We start from the raw sequence: 23,122 nt of genomic DNA on the forward strand, positions 1-23,122 counted from the left end.
AATATGATTTTTTTTGTCAAACCTGATTTTTTTTGGGGCATATTTGTTATGTTTACACATGTCCCAATACTCCTAAAATGGAATCAGTCAAATGCGTTGTGTTTGTAGGTTTGTACTGATTGTAAGTCCTGTCAGTGAGATCAAATTTCAAAGTCATTAAATAATTATGACACATAGGGTAATGGGATAGGCTCAAGTGGGACACTTAGGGCCTACTATATCGTCAGCCTGCTACGCTAAATGCCTAAGTCATTTTTAAATGTTCTCATTTCCCTTTTTGATTTTCAAACCCATAATTCATCAAATTTCCAGCCGCATTCTTCATTAGGGAGTGTTCATTAATTAATACTTTGGTAGGGGGCTGGGGCCTCACATTTTCGCTCGAAAACTTTTTAACCTGAGCCCCTTGATGGACCGCTAAACTTTTTGACCCCCTCTTTTGACAGACAAAACTTTTTGACCCCCCCCTAATCGTATAACAAACATATACTTATGCCTAATAGTGTTGTTTCCAGTGGTGTGGTATCTGGGTCACATGTCATTGAGGGAGGCAAATGTTTGAACATTCCGGACAATTGAATTGAGCATGAAATACAAGCACGAGGAAATTTTCATTTTATACTTAATTTAGATTTGTCCCAAATCAGGATGTTTATCTGATCATAGGGATGAAATAGAGGATTTATTTGGAGGTTCATAGGCACATCAGCATAATATGGATCCGTGGCTATTATAGTACAAATCAGTGCGCAAAAAATGTGGCCATATTGAAGCTTGAATGGTCAAATATTGTGAAAATTGGAACTAATTTATGCAAAAAGCTAAAATGGTCAAATATGAGATTAATTTGGTCACGCAAATGTACACAGGTATCAATTTTGGCCCCCAAAGACCGTGGTACCTGGGCCTGTGCCCACTCTGCCCATGGGCCTATGTGTACAAAATAATTTCGCATTGAGAAATAGTAAACTGAAGTGTGCAGTTTACGTGCAAAGAAATCCAATTTATTAGCAATATTTTCTTGATTTAGTTGTATTTCGATCAGATTGGTACATCATGTAGCCTACTTTGAAGAGCCTATTAAATTCTATGATAAAAAGTGATAAAAAATTAATTTGGTCACGCAAATGTACACAGGTATCAATTTTGGCCCCCAAAGACCGTGGTACCTGGGCCTGTGCCCACTCTGCCCATGGGCCTATGTGCAGGGCTGTCAACTCTCACGCATTGGCCGTGAGTCTCACGCATTGGGTCACTTTCTCACGGTCTCACGCCAAGGTAGTAGGCCTATAATCTCACGCCAAGGTAGTAAAGCTCACGCAAAAAGCTGGACAATGAGTAAAATCTCACGCATCGTCATGAATAATTTGTTGCTCCTACCCCCCCCCCTCCGCTTTTCACGTTCTCGAGCGCCGTGGCTCAAATAATCATGGTACAAAATGAACATTGGAGTCGGCAAATACCGGTACATCTCTGTCTCACGCCAAGCAATTCCAAAAAGTTGACAGCCCTGCCTATGTGTACAAAATAATTTCGCATTGAGAAATAGTAAACTGAAGTGTGCAGTTTACGTGCAAAGAAATCCAATTTATTAGCAATATTTTCTTGATTTAGTTGTATTTCGATCAGATTGGTACATAATCATGTAGCCTACTTTGAAGAGCCTATTAAATTCTATGATAAAAAGTGTCAGTATTTCTTAGACCAACCCAGTTGTTGCATGTTGCTGATCGACCATCTTTAATGTTAGCCTATATTAATTAATAGATATGTGTACGTCATACACAAAGTGCCATCATAAGTTTTTTCAAACAAAAGCATTGAAAACCAAAACTTGCCCATGTTAAAAGTGATATAGAGGGTCTCAATGCGCACGAAGCGCGTGAAAATTTTGGGTTTTGAAGAGAAAAACTTTTTTGGCCCTCCTTTCCTACCACCTAAAACTTTTTGCCCCCCCCCCCCCCTCTTTTAAGGACCAAAACTTTTGCCCCCCCCCCCTCCCTTTTTACCAGCCCACCCCACCAAAGTATTTCTGAACACTCCCTTACTGCCCTAGGGTTGTTTGATGTAGATACGGAATTGGCTTCATTATTAACTAAATGCAAACTATAGATGGCGCTATTTATCCTAAATCATATTTCTTAATTTGCAAGGGTAGGTGATCAATACTGCATTTAAAACAGATAGAATGGGTGAAACAAGCAGCAAAGAAATTTTATAAACACATTTCATCAAAAAATAAAAGAAATTGTTTGGATTAAAAGCTTGAAAAAGTAATTTTTAGTAACTAAATAGCGCCACCAATTTTGTCATAAATAGATACATTTTATATCCAAAAAGCTTAAAAATATGCTGTAAAAGTGAATAATTTTGTAAAAGAGGGAGATTTAAAGTTGAAAATTACTCAAAAGCATCTGTATACATTAACATGATATCGCTTTTACGATACCGAATGGTGACTTACCGCATTGCAAATACTGTTATAATTTCAATATTGGAATAATATTTAACTTGAGCTGCGGGAGATGCTTGAGACCAACACTATCTTCATGTGATGGCGGCCAACTTTGAGGATTTATACTTAGGCCTATTTATTACCAAATATTTGAACATCTTTGCTGAGAATCATGGACAAATTGAATTCCTTTACCATAAAAGAATGCTTTTTACAAGCTTGATAGCAGAAAATCATGATGAAATTATGCAAATGAGCCAATTAGGGCCTATTTAGCATGGTGTCCCACCATAGCTCCTCAAATGCCTATGGTCCCAGTTACCCATCTAATGGGGTAGGTACAAAAAATAACAAAACTTTACTAAGTTAAATTGCATATAATGCCGCCAACAAACTCAAAAATTAAATTAATACTGAAAACGCCTACTCATGACTTGATTATTTTTTTTTATCTTTTCCACAAGGCACCGAGATGCCATGTGCTTTTATTATTTTTTAAATCATCAAAATCAACAAAAATCACAATCAAATCACAAAATCAAAGATAAAACAAAATATCAATAACATAAAAGATACAAAATGATGCACTACATTTGTAATATACAAGAATAGACAGGCATGGCTTACAAACAAAAAAATATATAAAATAGATTAAACAGATCAAATCTCCACTTTTTATAATGAGAGGAGAGCTTATCATGCCTTTTGTTGGCCTGAGACCATTATAATGGTCTCAGCTTTTGGCAATAAATATTCTGTTTCTCTGGTCTTTTTAATGAAATTGACACAATTATTAATAAAATTGGTAATTTTTCCTGAAATTTGCAAACAAAAAGATAATATGTAATACACAATAAAAAGATATGTAATGAATTTATCATCTTGGATACCAAATATTATATCGAAGGATGAAATAGAAAATCATTTATCATGGGGATCGTCTCTATTCTATTTCATAAGTCCTTCCAAATATGTTTTATTTGGTGGTAAGTGCCCTGCAAGTGTTTATGAGGGTGAAGGGCTGTATTTAGCAGCTAACGAAAAATCAAAGGAAAACTTTTCTGAACTTGATCCGGACCTTGGACTTTGTAATTCGAATTTGATGGTTTGTATTCGTGGCAACATTTTTTGTAATTATAGTTGAACATTCATGTGTTAAATGCAAAAGTGATACATGTAGTTTGGTATCTGAACTTTGTTGTATGTACTTACACTAAGCAAGAACGTCATTTAAAAGCTTAAAACTCAAAGCTTTTTTTATTTTATTTAATACTTTCCGAGTTCCTTATTTAGTTCCATGGTTCCAGACAGGTCTTATGGTACATTTTCTGGGGAGCATAACAAACACCAAATTGGTGTCTAATGACCTTTGACATGCATGCATTCTTTTGTCGAGAGTGACATGGTCTTCAATTCATGGGTGGTGTCAGGTGAGTGTCCTTGGCATTGCTTGGCAGATACTTCATAGTCCGAATAATCAGACCCAGAACAAAATATTAATTTCTGACATGATCGTGTACTGGGTCTGAACTGTTTCCATATGAAATCTTGATGGCAAATTGGACAATAGAAGCACATGGTTCTACGTGACAGCTTTTAATCCCTATTCGTGTTACGTGAATCACGCTATTGTGGACCATCCTTCTGATACTTGAGTGTTTGGACTAGCGGGACGGTCTTTTGTCTACCTCTCTGTTTGTAAACAAACCAGGAGGTCGAAATCGTCCTCCTCGCCGAATACGAAAGTCAGCGTAATAGTACGGCACTAGATACTTCAGTGGTCATGAAAGGATTCAATAGATACATGTATAAAATAACCTGGCTTTGTTCGAAAGGAACTCAACAGTCTAAACGCAGGACAACCGTTCTTTTGTTCTGCTTAGTCGCGCTAAAAGTCGATCGATACATGTAAAAATCAGCACAATTCCGAGATACACCTTTTTGCTATGAAATTGATTTTCTCGGTCAAATATTTAAAGCAAAAATTTTTTTTTCTTCAGTAATGTCAAATAAAAACATAGTGCATGGATGAACATTTTTTTTTTAAAATCCTGGTGTTAAAATTAAGCATCAAATTGTGTCTTTTAGTGTGATATTTTGATTTTTATAGGCCTTTAGTTCGCCGTGAGCTTTTTGCAGAATTCATGTTTTAGCGTCTCAAACTAATATAGTTTGCTAAAGAAAGATATTTCCCACCTCTGTAAAGCACATCGTGTGGGTCTATATATTATAGTTTTGTCAGAATTTCCGTTTGATTCCATAATTTTTGAATACCAGCTGAAAAAATTTCAAATCCCACGCGTGAAATACTAGCATTGTGGATCGATATCTCTGGGTGCCCGGCCTGGATACAGTTTTGCCAGAACTTCAATATAGCAAAGAAATTACCTAGTGTTTCGGTATAGTGCCTTTTGTTTGTGTTTGTTTGAAATTGCTTAAACCCACGAAAGTCATAATGAAGCAGCCAAAACAATACAAGGTTAAACACGGAAGTTTATAACAACCTATTATAATGACCTAAAGGAAAAATCATTTATGGTAACAATGAGCCTTGCATTGTAAGTCATAGTTCAAATGTGTTGAGTACCCACCCCACCCCCATAGGCCTACATATAAATATTACCTTATAATATTTATATAGCACGGACTATAGCTATACATTTAGAAAGTAGGTCCTATAGCGCTAAATTATGACAAATAGGCCTACACAAACCCGAACGCAAGTCTGAAGGGTGTAATGAAAATGCCAACCAGCGATGGGGGGTCATTCAAAATTCACCTGGAGATAGGAGGGACAGAAAATTAAAATCCCCTCTAATAACACGCGAATTTTTCTAGGTTTGGACAGTGGATTTTCCCATGGACCTCATCCTAGGTAAATAAATAAACAAACAAACAAACAGACAAAATGGTTTTCATAATCATGGAATCCATAGCCCCTATAAATTGAAATTGCAGGCTATCACGGAGCAAATTTCCAAAATCCACCTCATTTACCAGAATTGGGGATTTGGGCTACCAAATCGCTGGTCAGGCAATCCTGGTTTTCAATGGAAAAGGGACCTGGGTTGACAACAATTGAAATATCGATTATTTGTGCTGGTTGCTCTCGAGGTAAAGTACTAAGTTTGACATTTTCGGAGCATGGAGGGAAAAGGGTAAAAAAAAACGGAAATTCTGACAAAACTATAATATGTAGACCCACACGATGTGCTTTACAGAGGTGGGAAATATCTTTCTTTAGCAAACTATATTAGTTTGAGACGCTAAAAAATGAATTCTGCAAAAAGCTCACGGGCGAACTAAAGGCCTATACAAATCAAAATATCACACTAAAAGACACAATTTGATGCTTAATTTTAACACCAGGATTTAAAAAAAATGTTCATCCAAGCACTATGTTTTTATTTGACATTACTGAAGAAAAAAACATTTTGCTTTATATTTGACCGAGAAAATAAATTTCATAGCAAAAGGTGTATCTCGGAATTGTGCTGATTTTAACATGTATCGATCGACTTTTAGCGCGACTAAGCAGAACAAAAGAACGGTCGTCCTGCGTTTAGACTGTCAAGGAATACATCAACTACAAACAACTACATCCCTATATCCTGCAACAAGAACTGCTATAAGTACTCATTTGTTCCACAAACCCGGGTTGGTACATTTTGTGACCCTACTTCTCATACCCGACTTTTCATACCCCACTTGACCCAACTTTTTATCGTTATGATAAATCATTTTAGATATTTCAATGAATACTAAATAAAGTGTAAATGAAGTCTACCGAATTGAAAAGGCTAAATCAGTGTAATTGGTGAAAAATTATGATTTAGAAATTATTATTTATAAACATCGCCCTTCCTCGTGCGCAGCCATAATCTCCAAAACAGTCGTTCATAAGTTACCTTTTCATGAGGAAGTATATCTGTCTATCACATTAAGAACTACGTATGGTGACATTATAAACGTCAATATTGTCATTGCATGTTATTGAGCCCTTTCACTGCTACCAACATTTGAGATTAATTGAGTATTGACTTCAGTGTACCGCTCAGTTGCTAAGTTCAATCAAGTTAGCATATCAAGGCTTAATTGGTCAATGCATTGTGATATAAGCAAACACTTATTGATTGGCATGAGCAAACTTTATAACCAGGTTTAGGGAGTGTTCAGAACATGGGGGGCTGGGCACTTGGAAATTGGAGTCAGAAAGTTTTGACCCCCCCCCTCTTCCTTCCTTCCATATACGTGCTTACCTCAACAGTTTGAGTATCAACGCACGGGCTTTACGTACGTGCACAGTTTTCCAGAGAACCTGAAACTTTTTTGACCCCCCATCTTTGGACATACAAAACCTTTTTGATTAACCCTTTCCAAGAATTTAAAAAACAGCTTATGATTTGTGCAGTAACGAACTAGCTCAATCCCAATTTACATTATAACAAGTATGCACTATAAGTTTTAATGGTTATACATTTTTTAAATTTATAGGCCTTTAAGCCTATTTCCTACATACACTGAAACATGCAAGTTTTATATAGGTGACTTGTATGAAGTTTAATTTCATTGTATGCATTCTAATTTTTTCATGTTTCATTCTTAGAACCAATAATTAAATAAAAATAACAAATTGAGAGAAACATCTGGGCACATACTCAAGATTTTAGTGCTTTATTTATGAGGGCGTAATTTTTCTTGGTCAGTGGAAAAATTTAAATTTCGGGGCAAAGACGAAAAAAATGTCGGTTGCATCATTTTGACCCGGTATTATCAGTGGAATATATACATACATATACTCTTTTCTTATAGAGACTGGATAAATGTAAAGTCTTCAAGCTTCCAAAAAGAAATGTTGTATGTTTTTGTTCTTTTGGTATTTTCTTGTTAAAACTTTTTGACCCCGCCCCTATCAGGAGCAAAAACTTTTTGACTCCCCTTTTGAAGACATAAAACTTTTTGACTCCGTTTTAGAGACTAAAACTTTTTGACCCCTCCATTTTGCCACCCCCAAAGTATTTCTGAACAATCCCTTAGTCCAGGCGATTAGAATTGCACAGGGCTCAAAACTCATCAATACTAATCACAATTTTGTATCTAAATATGGCTGAACGAGGCTTTGAAATTTGAGATGAGAAAATGCTTGAAAACGCTGTTCTTTATCAATAATATTAAGGAAATGTGTATGGTATTTGCTTAATATTTGATTACCAACGGAATAAACTGCGAATATCTAACAAAACTTTAAAAATAAGTCGGGTCAGGTGGGGTATGAAAAGTCGGGTATGAAAAGTAGGGTCACAAATTGTACCAACCCCACAAACCCTAATTGACTGGAACGCCCTGCCACAATCAATATCAACAATCCAAGAAAAGAAATCATTCAAAGCAGCTGTTCAGCGCCACCTACTACAGTAACCATACCAGTGTCAAGAAAGATTTGCATGCGCATCGCAATCCTGCCCGGTTGACTCGCTGTTGAAGTGGGTGTTGGGCAGTACAAAAGACAAGACAATAATCCCAAGCTATTGACAGAAACTGCTCCTTGGAAAATGTATCAAAAAAGCTGAGTCTCCAAATGATAGCTATATAATATTACAGCCAATAGATAAATGACTAATCATTGGAGATTGATGAGTTCCGCAGTCTAATTTAGTTCATGTAGTTATTTAAGGTAATATAATTATCTGTAATTCTCGATCACGAGAGCAAACTTTGGTACACACAGATATTTGTCAAGCGTACTATGCTATACCACACGCTTACGGCCGTCGCTAAAGTCGAGGTTCGGTCGCGCAAACTGCAAAAGGTACGCTAACGCAACAGTACGCAGAAGGTACATCCTCTCATGATCGAGAATTTAATATTTTCCCTATGGTTTTAGTAACTGCTATTTTCCTTACATAGTTTTAGTATTTAAACCGTAACTGTAAGTATCTTCATTTATCATATTTATGATGTAATATTGTATACGTATGACATTACAAGACCAGATTGAAGTTTTGCTTGCAGGACAGGACTGGTTCCTAAGTTATCGGTATAATGGCCTGATTCTCGCAGTTGGGGTTGTTCCCAGTGCCGTACTAACGCTGTTACTTTCCCATTCGGCAAGGATGACAATTGATAGGCCTATCCTTGTCTGTTTACAAACAGAGAGAGGTAGACAAAGACCTGTCAAAATGGTTCCGGTTGTCCAAACACTATTGATCAGAAGGATGGTCCACAAGGGTGATTCAATCACGCAGCATAGGGATTAAAAAAAACCACTACCATGTGCTTCTTTTGACCAATTTACAATTTTCCGTATGCATTATACCAGCCCTCGAATTAAGGATCTGCATGGGCATGGCAACTTTTTTAGGGCAAGTTGAAAATTGCCTTGGATTTTCACTGAAAAGGCAAGGCAGCATGGCAGTTTGTAATATTTCAAGAGGGCATCACCACATCATGGCAACTGTTGAAAATTTGAGAAGGGCACCATGGCAATTTGCCAATTTCTCAAAAGTGAAGAAAACACAAACAAACATAGATAGATGATTTTATAATGAAGGGGCAGGGCTGGGGCACCGACGGCAACTTCATTAAAGGGCACGGCAAGTGACTGCCTTGGGTAAAGGACATATTTTGAGGGCATTACGGCAGTGGGGATGGGCACCCACCGCAAAATGCCATGGGTGCTGTGGGTTAATTCGAGGGCTGCATTATACTATAGTCCGAGGTTGCTCAGACTAATATTCTCCAATATATTGGGACGTTGATATATCGGGTCTGAGAAAATGCCGGGTTTTTGGAGCTCACAGGACTGCACTTGGAACAGCCAAATCCCAGCAAAAACAAGTGATGTCATGCCGACCGAATGAATGTTAAGTGTTTAATATAGATATTTTAAATCTCAATATTGCATGTGAGTTGAGTTGCACTTGCAGGGAGTATGCAATAGCCTACATGTAGTCCTGCCAGCAAGACTTCAGTCTTTATCAGAAACATTGACATCTCCTGAGTACTGATGTGAAGTCTTGCAGCGGTACATAGGGATGCACTGTACGTTTAAGAAATCCAAGTTTTACCTCAGAGATGTTGTAGACTCTAATCTCTCTCTCTCCTCTCTCTCTCTCTACACAGTGTAGAAACATCACAAGGAGAATGCTGCTCAATATGATAAATCGAAATCATGAAAATTAAGAAATTTTGCAGAGCAATATTTTGACCACTTTTGCACAAAGCAAATTTATACTCCCATGAAGATTGCAGGTTTTGCCAACTCAGGGAATGTTGAACCCGCCCAAAAGATGAGATCAATTGATGTAGATCAATTACCTCAATTTTGGTATACATATACATGTGCGTATGAGATTAAAACCATCAACCCATGCCCAAACCCAATTTTGATAATGCACATATACCAACTTTTGTGTTGAGTGGGGGGGGGCAGGGATGCCAATAGGGGATCAATGTGATCTCATGTACAGTCCTTGTTGTGCTTGTAAATTTTTGTATGTGGATGTGCTACACAGATTATCAGATGAGCACTGACCTATACTGGTACCTACTTTTGCTGTTTTTGCAACCCACACACCATTTTAAAATTGTATGTTTCTTATACAATATATTCCATATTATTATTATTTACATGTGCAGAGGTAGCGATTACAAATGGCGGAGGAGAATCAATCAGTCGGTTTGGTATTCTTCTGCAATGGCCAGAAGGTAAGAATTCAGCCCCAGCTTTAGTACAGCTGTCAAACCTATGGCTGGCCAAATCTGTCCTACAGGGTGGTTGTATAGAAGGTCATTAGTTCAAATCATCTGCCAGACATACTCCAGAAGACATACAAATGCATAGAGTACAGTACAAATCATTTGTTAAACTGGTATTGATCAAAGTAATTTGTTTATACTCCATGCATTTGCATGTCTTCTGGTGCATGTCTGGAGGATGATTTAAACTGCTGTCCTTCCACATAAGTAGTCTATTGGTGTGTTTATAATTCAATTGCTGTTTTTCCTTTAACCTGATTAACATTGGACTAATGTGTGCCCCCATCCCAAAATGTGGATGGGGTACCCCCCCCCCCCCCCCGATTGACGCCATTACGCAGGAGTAACTGTTCAGTGATCAAAATGATCATTAAGAGTGGACATCTAGATTACACACAAACATGATTTTCCGGGGATCTGTTTAAAAATGAGAATAAAAGTATTATTTTGAGACGTAGCCGTGTCTCTATGATATAACACGGATATAGCATTACTTTACGAGGCAGCCCCATTTAAAATAATGCTATATCAAGTGATAGACATGGCTGGGTCTCAAAACATTACTTTATTGTCGAAATCAAATTACACACATCACCTGTGCTAAGTTTAGAATCCTAGGAACTTTGATGTTTCTAAGGTTAAAAACTTTAAAATCTTTGAAAATAGAATATATCAGAAAAGTTTTCAGGAAAAAGCAAAGATAATTTTATCAGTGATGGAAATATAGTAAAAGTTAAAATTATAAATAAAACCTTGTCTTAAAACTTTTGAATTTAAAAACAAAAAACCTTAAAAACTGAAAGCTTATAACTTAAAGTTTATAAACTTAAACTTGAAACTTTTAAGCCTTCATCCAAAGCAGTAAGCATTTATAAAATACTTTTATTATATTATTTTGCTGGACATACAAATCAAATGATTGTTGAATTCTTATTTTTTATAATAGATTGTTGAAAACCATGTGGATACAGAGATGAGTCTGGCAGTATATCTGCGTTCTAAGTGTAAGTATCGAGATCAGGGGCGTAGCCAAATGAGGTGTAGGGTATAAGCAGGTGGTGAATGACATGCATTCTCTAAATTCAGTAAATTTCCATCGTCAACCATGTAATTGAATGGGATTATTTTGAAATTTTAAAACGCTCGAAATATCACAAACAAAAATGTTAATAAATAATATAAATACAAGCTAAAACCATTGGGGTTTGATAATGAACCCCACAAAATTAACCGAGTATATGGAAAATGCCATACGGCCGGGCGGTTTCACAAGTTGCCGGCTCTATCATGCCACTTGCCGCCTGGGTATAAGCAGCCTTCAAATGACAATTTTAACAAAAAGGCCTGCCTGAAAGGAGCAATTTTGGACATAAGCAAGTCCAACTAGTAGTGTTGTGCCTAAAAAAGTCCACCATTGACCAAAAAACCCTCTTTTGATGGTATTGCCCATAATTGTACACAGGGGAAAGAAGAATTATACATTGCACACTAGCACAATTAAACATGAAATTACGAAACATGACATGTATAGGCAGATATACCAGAGTAAAAACTCTGGACATACCTGCCTGTGCGGGGACTTCATACACTGGTTGTAATGTGATGTTTGTACTGCTTACCCTAACTGCTCATAAGTACCAGACTTGAATCCTGTTCATCAGGGACAATCTGTGTAGCTCAGTGGTTAGAGCACTCGCCCCACAAGCGAGAGGTCTGGCAAATTACTCTGGGCAGGGGGCTAGCTAAGCTACCAACATGCTACCCTCCCCAGATTCTCATGGGACAAGGTGGGATTTTTGCAGAATGAATTGATGCAAGTTGTAATTTTTGTACACTTTAATTTGTTGAAATCAACAAAAGAATACAAAAATCACAGAAATCACTAAAACACAGAAGCATCCAAAGCTGATAGAGCCTGGATAACTCATATTAATTCAGCTGAATATGCTGGACATATTTTTGTTTCGGTCCCTTTTGTGTGATTATATCTGAAAACATTTTTCCCATTTTTCCTGCTTCTACAATGTATGCAACCTATTTCTTTTGCATGCAATTTGACTTTTTTCCACATGCAACTCATTGAGTTGTGCTAATTATTTAGTTGTTTTACAGTTTCTTATTTCTTTTTTATTTGCAGTAAGAATGACTGGGTGCAAGATTGGATGTGGAACAGGTGCCTGTGGTGCCTGTACTGTGATGGTATCATCTGTAGACGCTGATACAAAGAAAATAAGGTAGGCAAATTACAACCAAATGTTAAATGTTATTAAAAAGCTTGAAAAATTTCTAAAAAACCCAACTTTTTTGTGTTTGCTGGGTTTTGTTGTTAAATAAATAACTCCATCAACATTATGACCTTTTCTACTTGGATCATATTAAACACATCAAAAGAAAAAAGTCCCCCTCTGAACATGTCGTCATAACATTGTAAGGTTTCGTTTTGTACCAATAAAACTAACTTTGAAATAATTATATGACTGTTTACTAAGTGCTGTGTGAAAATGATAGATTTCCATGACTTCAGGGCTGAATGAGCCTAAATTGAAGGCAAAAACTACCCTTTTCAAAAGTCACAAAGTAGGCCTATATGCTTGTCACAAAAGTTGATTCATGGCTTGTTACTAATGGAAAACCCCATGTGTCTGAGTGCAGTTTAAAATCCTCACCAAGTGAACATTTACTGTAATGTGTATCGATTCTTGATCATTCAGCCATACAAATCCCATTGGTGCAGAGTTCAGCACAGTGAGTTGTAAGATGGCCAGTTCCATTCCTTGTCCCAATACGCCTTGCAGTTAACAAGCATAGGCCTACTTTGTGACTTTTGGAAAGGGCAGTTTTTGTCTTCAATTTGGGTTCATTCAGCCATAAAGTCATGGATATCTTTCATTTTCACAAAACACTTAGTAAACAATCATATAATTATTTCTAAGTAAGTTTTTATTGGTACAAAGTTTTACTTTACGATGTTATGACGAAATTTTCAGAGGGGGACTTATTTCTTTTGATGTGTTTATATGTTTCTTGTACTTTACTGATGGAGCTAGGACCCATGTTGATCCTTCTATTGACTGCTTCGCTGTATAAATATACTCTCATTACACATTTTATAGAGAAACTTAACAATATAGCTTGTTCATTGTGAATGGATTGGTGATTGGGGACACTTGTGTTTAGAGGTTGTCAATTGGTGACCAGAGGTATACACATATACCTTTTATTGTGTGTAGCCTACATGTTATGTATGCTAAATTTTATATGCTAAATTTCATTTTGCAGTCACATAGCCATCAATGCTTGCTTGTATCCTGTGTGCGCTGTGCACGGTAAAGCAGTGACTACTGTAGAAGGTATAGGAAGCACTGAGACCAAACTTCATGCTATACAGGTATGTAGCTATGTCCTGTAACTAGAGGAAAACCTGGCCTAGCTCAGACCGCCATGCAGTCTCCTTCCTTTTACATACTGCCCCATGCACACGATTTTGTGCAACTTATCAACTACCTTATCAGTGCAGTTTTGTCCCCATATTACTTTCCAACGTACCTGACTCACCCACTATATTACAGCAGAAGAGTCCAAGCACTCTCGTTGGACTCTTTTGGTGATCGCAAGCCATTTGGAAAAGGGTTGCAAGCAAAACTCTTACAAAATAATATCATGAAGCTCATCAAGCATTATAAGCATAAACATCAACAGAGCAACCATATCGCGTTTTCAAAAGCAGCATCTTGTATCTGAATTTAATTTTTCTTGCACTGTGTGCGATTTAGCAGTAAGCACAAAATTGCACATTGTTGGTGATTCGTTTGTATTTGTAAGTTTAGTAACTGGATGACTCAAACTTTGGTCTTGCCCATCCTATACCCCTGTGGGTATACCACTATAGGTTGTGGGTTGCGACAAATTAGGCAAAAAAGTTTTGGAACTGCTGGCTTAATATAATGTTATATTTGTATCCACCTCTTGTTTTCAGGAAAGGCTTGCTAAGGCCCATGGTTCCCAGTGTGGATTCTGTAGCCCAGGTATGGTAATGTCCATGTACACATTACTAAGAAACAACCCGAAACCAACCAGTGATGAAATACTGCATAATATGGAGGGAAACCTGTGCAGATGTACTGGCTATAGACCAATCCTTGATGCCTTTAATACATTTACTGAGGTACAGTTCTCCATATGACTACTAATAATATTTAGTTATAGTACATGTATGAAGCTGTGTTCACTGGGAAGGCCCAACGCAGAAACAACATATATTGCTGAAGCTGTGAGTTTGAGTGGTGGGCTCCAGCTTTGAATCTTTTACCTTTAATGGTTGGCTCCAGAAGTGAGCAGTGGAAATCTATCGACACCATATAGCTACAACCCTGGTACACTTTGTACATACCTTTGTTTCATAACCACTAAGGTATAGGACATTTTTTGTTTTAGCTATAGCCATCTCTCCAGAAGTTTTTAATTATATTTGTACTTGCTCAAGTATCATTTTGTGCAAATTTTATTACGCAATTTGTTGCCGTTCTTTTTTTATGAGTATTTATAAACGGCATAAAACGAGGCTATAGCACCCTTTCAGGCTTGTCTAATATTAATCTCCATAGACTTTATATGTAAAATGAAAATGTTCATAAAAAAGAACGGCAACGAATTGTGTAATAAAAATTTGGTTCTGTTTATTTCAGGATGGCTGTGCCATGGGTGAAGAGTGTTGCAGAAATAGGAAACCAAGTGATGTACCTGTAGAAAATGTGGTAAACAGATTTACTTATTCTTCCAAAAAATGGGGAGTCTAACTTTATTTCTGGTGCTAGAAAATTATGACATTGAGAATCACATGAAGCAAATCATTATAGGTGCAGTCAAGTTTTGTGCCTGAGTTCACAGGGAAGAGTGTCGAAGTGTTCAAAAGGGGGGGGAATGCACCAAGCTGGGGGAAATGCACCTAGTTGGGAGAAAAATTAACACAAACCCTCATGGAAATAGCTGGAAATGCACCTAATCGTGGGAAGGAGAAGATGGATGCAATAGACAATATCAGTACTGTTAAAAGCATAGTTAATTAATAATGAAAAATAAATCTTTAAAAAAATTTTTTGTTCCAAGCACTTTTGAGCAGTTTGGGAAATCATGAAATTTTATCCCCCCCCCCCTTTTGAAAATCGGAGCGCGACACTGATTCAAAGTGTTTGGGCTCCACAGTATAACATGGTGGACCATCAATGTTGGACCTGCAACCTAGTGATTATGAAGGGAAGTCCACACTATTATATATATGCAGTGGTAGCACTATGGAGAAGGAGGGTCAAGGGAGGCATACCCTCCCAAATATTTTTGCCCCCCCGGTTGTCCCGCAGTAAAACTCAAAAATTACCAAAATGTCCACTTTATGTAGGGTGCACACCAGTAAATAGCCCCCATTGACTTTGTGTACAAACAGAGTACGGGGAAACATCATTTTCTTGACTCCAGAGCAACTCAGTTCTTCAAAACTTGCCCTTTCTGCAAGACAAAGGTCAGATAAAGACATCCATTGTAGAAATTATATACGGAGTCCAGCATTTTTTCACAGAAAATTGCAGACTAGAACACCCTATAGCCCATACAGCTTACACCACCTCACAAATACCTTGGTGTTTCTGAAATGTAACACATTTTGAAAGTTTAGCCAAATTGTCATAAAAAGTCGGATCCTGCTCATTTTTCACAGACAATCTATTTCCCAGGCCTAAATGAGGATTAAATATGAATCGGGGCCTAATAGTTGGGTTTTAAGCCTTTTCTAATGTATTAAATTAAAAACCTCGCGTCGAGGTTTTGCCAAGTTTTAAAAAATAACGGTTACTTAATGAAATAACGGTTAGTTCATGAAAAAGAAGAAGTGAAATTTAGCAAAACGCGACAAGGTTTATTTACCCGTAGGAGAGCTCTATTGTTCCGCTATTGTATCCACTATTGTATTCTATTCATAAAAGCTACTGCAAGAATCGCGGCAATCCCTGATCTTGCAGGTGTCTACCGCCGGCGTTTCGCATTTATTAACATTCAAAATGATCCCATACTCTTACATTTATAGACTTATTCCGCTTTTTATATAATATTCAGAAATTGCAATTATGAAAACTACAAACTTTGAAAGTGAAAATATATTACCATCAAAAATATATCATACTTAAATTCTATAGAATCTATAGAGGCATTGCATGTGACGTATCATCCCGTAAATATGGCAGACTACTCAAATGCATTCAACAAAAGCATGATTGCAATCTACCGTGACAGTTCGTCTCACACACATAACCCTGCACTACGATCAAATAGGTTGATGACAACATTTGATTGAATGGACTGTACTCCGCCATAACTACGGTGAAGGACACCGGTTCAAATTCTTAGTTTGGAGCCAATCAATAATTTCATGCAGGGCCTCTATAGATACCCAACCCAGAAGTGCCCATTTATTTTCTAATTTTTTGTAATCGCGCCCAAATATCCCCGCAAATATCTTATACACGGTTTTATTGATTCATTTTGGGCATTTCAAAAGTTAGAAAAATAAAAAATGGCAACATCCATTGATAGCAATGGTTGAGTAAACATTGTCTAAACACTAGATAAAAAGACAGCTTTGTACTACAGAGTAGATGTGAGGAAAAAAATATATGTGCTGCCGCTCATTCAAAAGTAATCACGCTATTCAGGTTTAACAATAAAATACAATAAAGGGGTTCGAACCCATGGTGGGTGTGATACACAACTTGCTGCTTAATAGTTTTAGGGAAAGGTCAGTGTCTGTATATCATCATACTATGCATACCATGCATGCAGACCCTAACATCCAGTTATATTTCAAATGAAAATATGACCAAGTTCCATGGCAAATTATAATTTCTGATGCTTGTTGACTCTTTCAACCTCTACGATTTATGATACAGACTATTTTCAATTATCAAAATATCTTTATTAAAAAAAAAAAAAAATCTTTATTAGGTTTGCAGGAAATGACAGGAAAATACATACAACAATAAAATAAACATGATCAACAATCATCCCTTTTCTAACAAAATCCTAAAACACTCTCCTCCCTAAATAATTATAATTCAAATAATAACACCTATTCATTTATTCATTATAAACTCTCTTAAACTGGAATGTGTATGTGGTGAATTGTAATTTTAATAACCGATATGGAAACAAACAGGTACTATAATATTATTCAAAATCAAGAATAATATCAAACAAATCCTCCTACTCGAACAGTACACTTAATTTAGGCCCGGGATTTAGGCCTGCATTATGATTATAGACCTAAGGTAAAAATACTTGAAGAGATAACAAGAAACCTTTTGTGCTTGGCCACTGTAGTGCTTGGCTGATCCTTGCTGGATGAAGGTCAATATTGATCTATTATGTGAGTGAAATCAAACACCGTGTCCTCGTTGCTACTCCCATGTAATCGAAGGTCGTAAAATTAATCCGATAACAATAGAGGGTATTCATTACTACATCATTGATGTGGTTGCTCAATGCTCATGCATAAAATTCTTCCATGGGCTGTTTAGCTTAATCATGTTAATCGGAACGTAACCTCTTGAAATGATATCATCACAAAGTGAACGATGTTATAACTTGGAGGGCTAACAAACCAACACCGCCAAATTCGACTGACGTGTGTACAACGTGATAAGCTATGAGGAAATGGAACACTCGTTGTCTCATAATGCATGTGTTTATGGTTAGGATAGCGGTTACTTAGCAGCTCTCGTTCCGCTTGGGTTTATTGAATACACTCTATATATAGTCATCAATATGTCGTTTCCAGTCCCTGGCTGAACTATAGGGTTCATATTATTTTTAAATAATTCTTTTACCCCATGCAGCTGATTGGGGTGGTTACAGGTCGTTTAAAAACCACTAACCGCGCAATGAGGATATCGAACACAAAAAACTGCTAACCGCGAAATATGGATATCCAACTAGTTTGCCCTCGAAGCTGTAAAAACCACTCACCGCATGAAATATGGATATCCAACTAGTTTATTTCAAGAGGGCTACAAAGAACCACAAACCGCGAAATATGGATATCCAACAAGTTTGCCCTTCAGAGGGCTACAAAGAACTGCTAACCGCGAAATATGGATATCCAACTAGTTTGCCCTCGAAGCTTCAAAAACCACTCATCGCATAAATATGGATATCCAACTAGTTTGCCCCAGCAGGGTTACAAAGAACCATTAACCGCGAAATATGGATATCCAACTACTTCGCCTCGCATGGCTACAAAGAACCACTTACCGCGCAATATCTTTTTACCTCAAAAAAAGAATTAATATCTACCAAAAAACGTTTCAAAACGTAAAACGAAAAAATCTTTCCTGTGTGGCTTTTCACCCTTTTTAAACTTGGTCCCATTTATGAAAGTTTCTAAAGACCCATACGAAGTCATCTTTAGGCTACTTGTTTGTTTTCTTAGTTGTCAGTGTTCATTTTGTAGAGTAAATTAATTAATGTTCGTGCTTGATTTAAGTTTTTCCGTAAAGACGTTATAATGTATTTTGATTTAAGCAAAAGTAGCAAATACTCACTTTGTTAAATTCTTCATCGTCTTGTGCGATCCTGCGCCTTATGTACAGATGTAGGGCCTATAATATGTAACAGGTTGACAGACAGTCAATTTGCTAAGTATATATAATACTCTACTACTCTTTATGAACACGCAATATAATGAAACATAAACCTTCAAATGTTTTTGATAATACATAACCTACGTCATATTGCACCGCTTTCGAACAGTCTTAAACCTAATTGTTGCATGTAGAAATTAGGACTCATTCTTCATGTTATTACGGTACCACTTTACTGAATGGGACCAAGTTTTAAAAAGGGTGAAAAGCCACATAGGAAAGATTTTTTAAACTTGGCCCCTTTTTACGTTTTGAAACGTGTTTTGGTAGATTAAGTTGTGTTGCACGTTTCCTCATTTGAAACACTGATTTTGTCCTCCCAGGGTGTAGTAGACTTGTATTTACTGGTGTGCACTCTGCAGCAATTTTGTGCAATATGCCCCCTTGACAAAATTCCTGGCGCCGCCACTGTATACATGTATGTATTGCATATCAATATTTCTGCGTTTCATTTGATTTCAGTGTACAGAGTTATATCGCACCAGTGATCTCATGGACTGCAAGTATGACCCATCACAAGATGTCATATTTCCCCCAGAACTTATGGTAAAGTATACAACCAGGGCTGTGTCCAACACCCCAGGCGTGCCATTAATTGGTGTGTAACTTTGCTGTTTGGCTGATTATATTTCAAAAATACCTGCCTGTCTGCCAGGTATCAATTGAATAGGTCACAACAACTAATCAGAATGTTAGGCAGCAAATTTGTAGAATTGATGGCCCAACTGGCTGGATTCATGTATGCATGTTATCATCATAGAGGACTAAGAGCAGGCACTGCCCTTTCAACCCAAAACTCTGACCTCATATGTGACATATGGGACCTTTACACTGACTTGATCTGGAAAAAAGATACCCTTGGTATTGACCTCCCATTTTGAAATACACCCAATTCACTGACCAATCATTAACAGCTAATGACACCCAAACCACAGGTGAGAAAGCCGATGTCAACGTTCTGCTGCATGTCGGGATATGTTTCGTACAAAATGACTGTTCTTGTCATTGTGAGCGATTTCAGGCAGTATTTGTCATGAGTTAGTGTTGGAATGATATCCCAAATGATACGACAAAAAGGAAAACCCATGAAGAAAATATTAAAAAGTGCCTTATCCACATACCTCGTACTTCCCCAAATCCTGATTTCCTGAGAGCAAAATTAATCTGGTATCAAATTTTCATAGTTTCCCAAAATGTTGCTAATCTGTCATCTTGACTTAATAGCCCTATAACCAGCCTCAGCCTGAATCCTACAAGATCCTAAGGTGGGTACATGTACCTCGCCTTGGGGTGGGGGGGGGTTTGTACAACAAATAGGTCACCTAATCTAATCTTATATAATCTAATCTTAATCTAATGTAAACCAACCCCCATGGGACATTATAATACATTCCATATTCGTTTGGAGTAACCTTTATTTTGTGTACAGGTATTTAATATTATCAGTTGAAGGGCTCACTGAATTTGAAATCAATACAAATAAATGCAACTTTAAATGTGTGTATTTCTCTTGCAGAATAGTAATGTGTTGTTAATATTGAACAACATTGGCCGAATGGGGTATTAAAATGCACGTAAATAAACCATCCTTCGTTTGCTAAAAAATTGTGAATACATTTAATAGTTCTGTAGCTGTAGGTGTATTTATAACGGCTGCATTACTTTTTGTGAGTTCTTTATATGGACTCTATTACAGGGTTAATGTTTTGTTGTTGTGTGCTTTGTTACTCAGACTTCAGTGGAACAATTTCAGAAGACAGTTGAGTTTAGGAGTGAGCGACAGACATGGATATCGGTTTCCAATCTGAATGAACTGCTGCAACTTAAAGCCAAGTATCCTACAGCTCATATTATAGCAGGGAATACTAATCTAGGTAAATGAAATTATGTGACACAATCTGGTCCATGGGGCCAAGGGCGGCATTTGAAATTGAGATAAAGACAAAAATATGGAGTACAAAACAATAAAAATGCATAAGAAAATACACATCACAAAATTTCAGAACTTTGAAACCAAGTATGCTAGACCTTAGGCATTTTCAGTATATGATAGCTGAATGTTTGTATAAGGTAATAATTATAGTGACTCAATTTTAAAAAATGCCTCCTTTGGCCTCCATGGAGCAGATCGTGTCACATATGGCAGAGGAACAACAGATACTGTAAATTAAAGTGAAAATGCTATGGAAAGAAAAAGAGCAAGTTACACCAACTTGACTTGGGGAAACAAGTAAAATAAAGACTAGACAGCACAAGGCCCATAGAAGTGTTAAACCTGCAAAAACAACAGGGATCAATGGGATGCAAAAGTGCACTGGAACAAGTGATGAAAATCACTGTGCACATAAGCAGACACATTAAACAAAAAAACCAATGTAGGCACAAAAACTGGGAAAGTTTGATGGCCGAAGCCCACAGAAGTGTCAGGAAAACAATTAAAAAGTGCACTGGAAGTGATGATAATCTCTGTGCACATAAGCAGACAAAAAAACAACAAACAGGCAAAAAAATCCTGATGTTTCAAGCAGATAAACTGCTCTTCTTCAGGGACATACAACAAAATATAAAATCAAACAGCGAAAACCACATGCTGTATATGTAGTTTAAAAACAAATTCAAGTCAAAAACTTAAGGCAAATTCAAATAGAACTGCTCCATGTAGCTACTTCAAAAATTACAATTTGACAATTAAAAATAAGTGAAACAGTTAATTAGTGAAGTGTAAAATTATATATGACTTTTGATTTGATTTGTTCGGGTTTTTGACAACCCTGGATAACCCAAGAAAGTCTCTATTGAAGCTTATTTCCATTGGGGTCCATTTGAACACCAGGGACGGGTTGGGAACAGTCAGGGGCTAACACCCTACTCTTTTCGAAACTGACTGCGAGATACATGTACAGGTACAGCTCGCTGTACACGGGACCGACAGCTTAACGTCCCTCCGAAGGACGGAGTACTTTCATGATTCATTTACCCAATTCTAAATTAATCATGGGGAGAGCGGATGTCTGAATTTAATCTACAGATGTTGCCAATTAATTTCAGACATTTTTTTTCCAAGTCAATATCCCAGCAAATCTCCACCGCCGGGAATTGAACCCAGGACCTCATGCACTAAAGGCAAGTACCCTAACCATTAGACCATGCTCACCCTTATTATGACTTCTATAATAAGCACCTTATAAGGGCATAACATTCATGTATGCAAATTAGATTGAGTACAATGTGGATATTCAAATTTCCTTGTTTCATTTGTTATTTCATTTCCTTAGGAGTGACCAAAGATTTCCGACCCCATCAAGACGTTGTGTTGCACACATCAAACATTAAAGAACTACAAGTAATGGAAACAAATGACCTAGGGTTAAAGGTCGGTGCTATGGTTACCATGGATCAGCTGCAGATTTTTGTGAAGACTCAGATAGCATCTCTGACAGGTACATTGTAAAGTCAAGGATTCTCAAGTACTAATATACTATAGGATAAGCCACTCATTTGCGGAAATGAAGTTAGTCACACACCCAATGCGCGATCATGCATGTGATGGTAAAGCTGTGTAGGAGTGTATTTACTGTGGAAGAGGTGATGCATGTTTACGTCATCGTTTCAAAAAATATTAAATGGCGAAAAACGGCGAACAATTGGTCGTTTCTTTCCATTACTATCGTATTGTGAAAAACCAAGTAGCTAGGAGTCGATGTGCGCCATCTTGGGAAAAATAGCTCGAAATAGACTTCCTCGACAGTCGTTCAAGATTGAGGAGATTTTAGCCTGACGATGTTAGACTTGATCAAGACGGACTGCCGTTTGTACTGCAGCGGTCTAAATGTGCATATTTCATTACATAAAATTAGTTCAAAAATCAATAAAACAAGTAACGAATGCGTCTAATTTTCTCTCTACTAACACAAAATGTAATGAAAAGGGTATTTCTTTCCTAAAACAAATAAACATACTTTCAAATTGTGTTACAATCGTATGTGTACATGCACGTCTGGAACTAAGACTAATTTGCGCACTGAAATGTTCAAGAACTGTCAATCATGGACGAAAGCTGTCAAATAAATACAGGATAAGTCCTTTTAACCGATTAAGCAGTAACGCGCATCATAGCTGTGTACAAGTACGTAAGTTTTAGGTTGCGCACTGGATTGCATAGCAACCGGCATAGCAACCGTCAATCAATGTCAATCAAATTGCCGGCGAAGTGACTTCACTTTTT

At 37.1% G+C, this 23,122-nt stretch overlaps 1 protein-coding gene across 1 annotated transcript in view; it reads left to right on the forward strand.

The window, feature by feature from the left end:
- Positions 1–3,493: 3,493 nt before the first annotated feature.
- LOC140167856 (xanthine dehydrogenase/oxidase-like) overlaps positions 3,494–23,122 on the forward strand; it is a 55,405-nt gene continuing 35,776 nt past the window's right edge. Inside the window, exons 1-10 of the mRNA XM_072191147.1 lie at positions 3,494–3,560; positions 10,094–10,162; positions 11,160–11,217; positions 12,351–12,447; positions 13,493–13,601; positions 14,190–14,378; positions 14,899–14,967; positions 19,360–19,443; positions 20,630–20,771; positions 22,173–22,337. Of these exons, the coding sequence (XP_072047248.1) occupies positions 10,109–10,162; positions 11,160–11,217; positions 12,351–12,447; positions 13,493–13,601; positions 14,190–14,378; positions 14,899–14,967; positions 19,360–19,443; positions 20,630–20,771; positions 22,173–22,337 (967 nt within the window). The 5' untranslated portion in view covers positions 3,494–3,560; positions 10,094–10,108. The remainder of the gene's footprint in view (positions 3,561–10,093; positions 10,163–11,159; positions 11,218–12,350; positions 12,448–13,492; positions 13,602–14,189; positions 14,379–14,898; positions 14,968–19,359; positions 19,444–20,629; positions 20,772–22,172; positions 22,338–23,122) is intronic.

This window comes from Amphiura filiformis, chromosome 13 (assembly GCF_039555335.1).
Source record: "Amphiura filiformis chromosome 13, Afil_fr2py, whole genome shotgun sequence".
NCBI lineage: Eukaryota > Metazoa > Echinodermata > Ophiuroidea > Amphilepidida > Amphiuridae > Amphiura > Amphiura filiformis.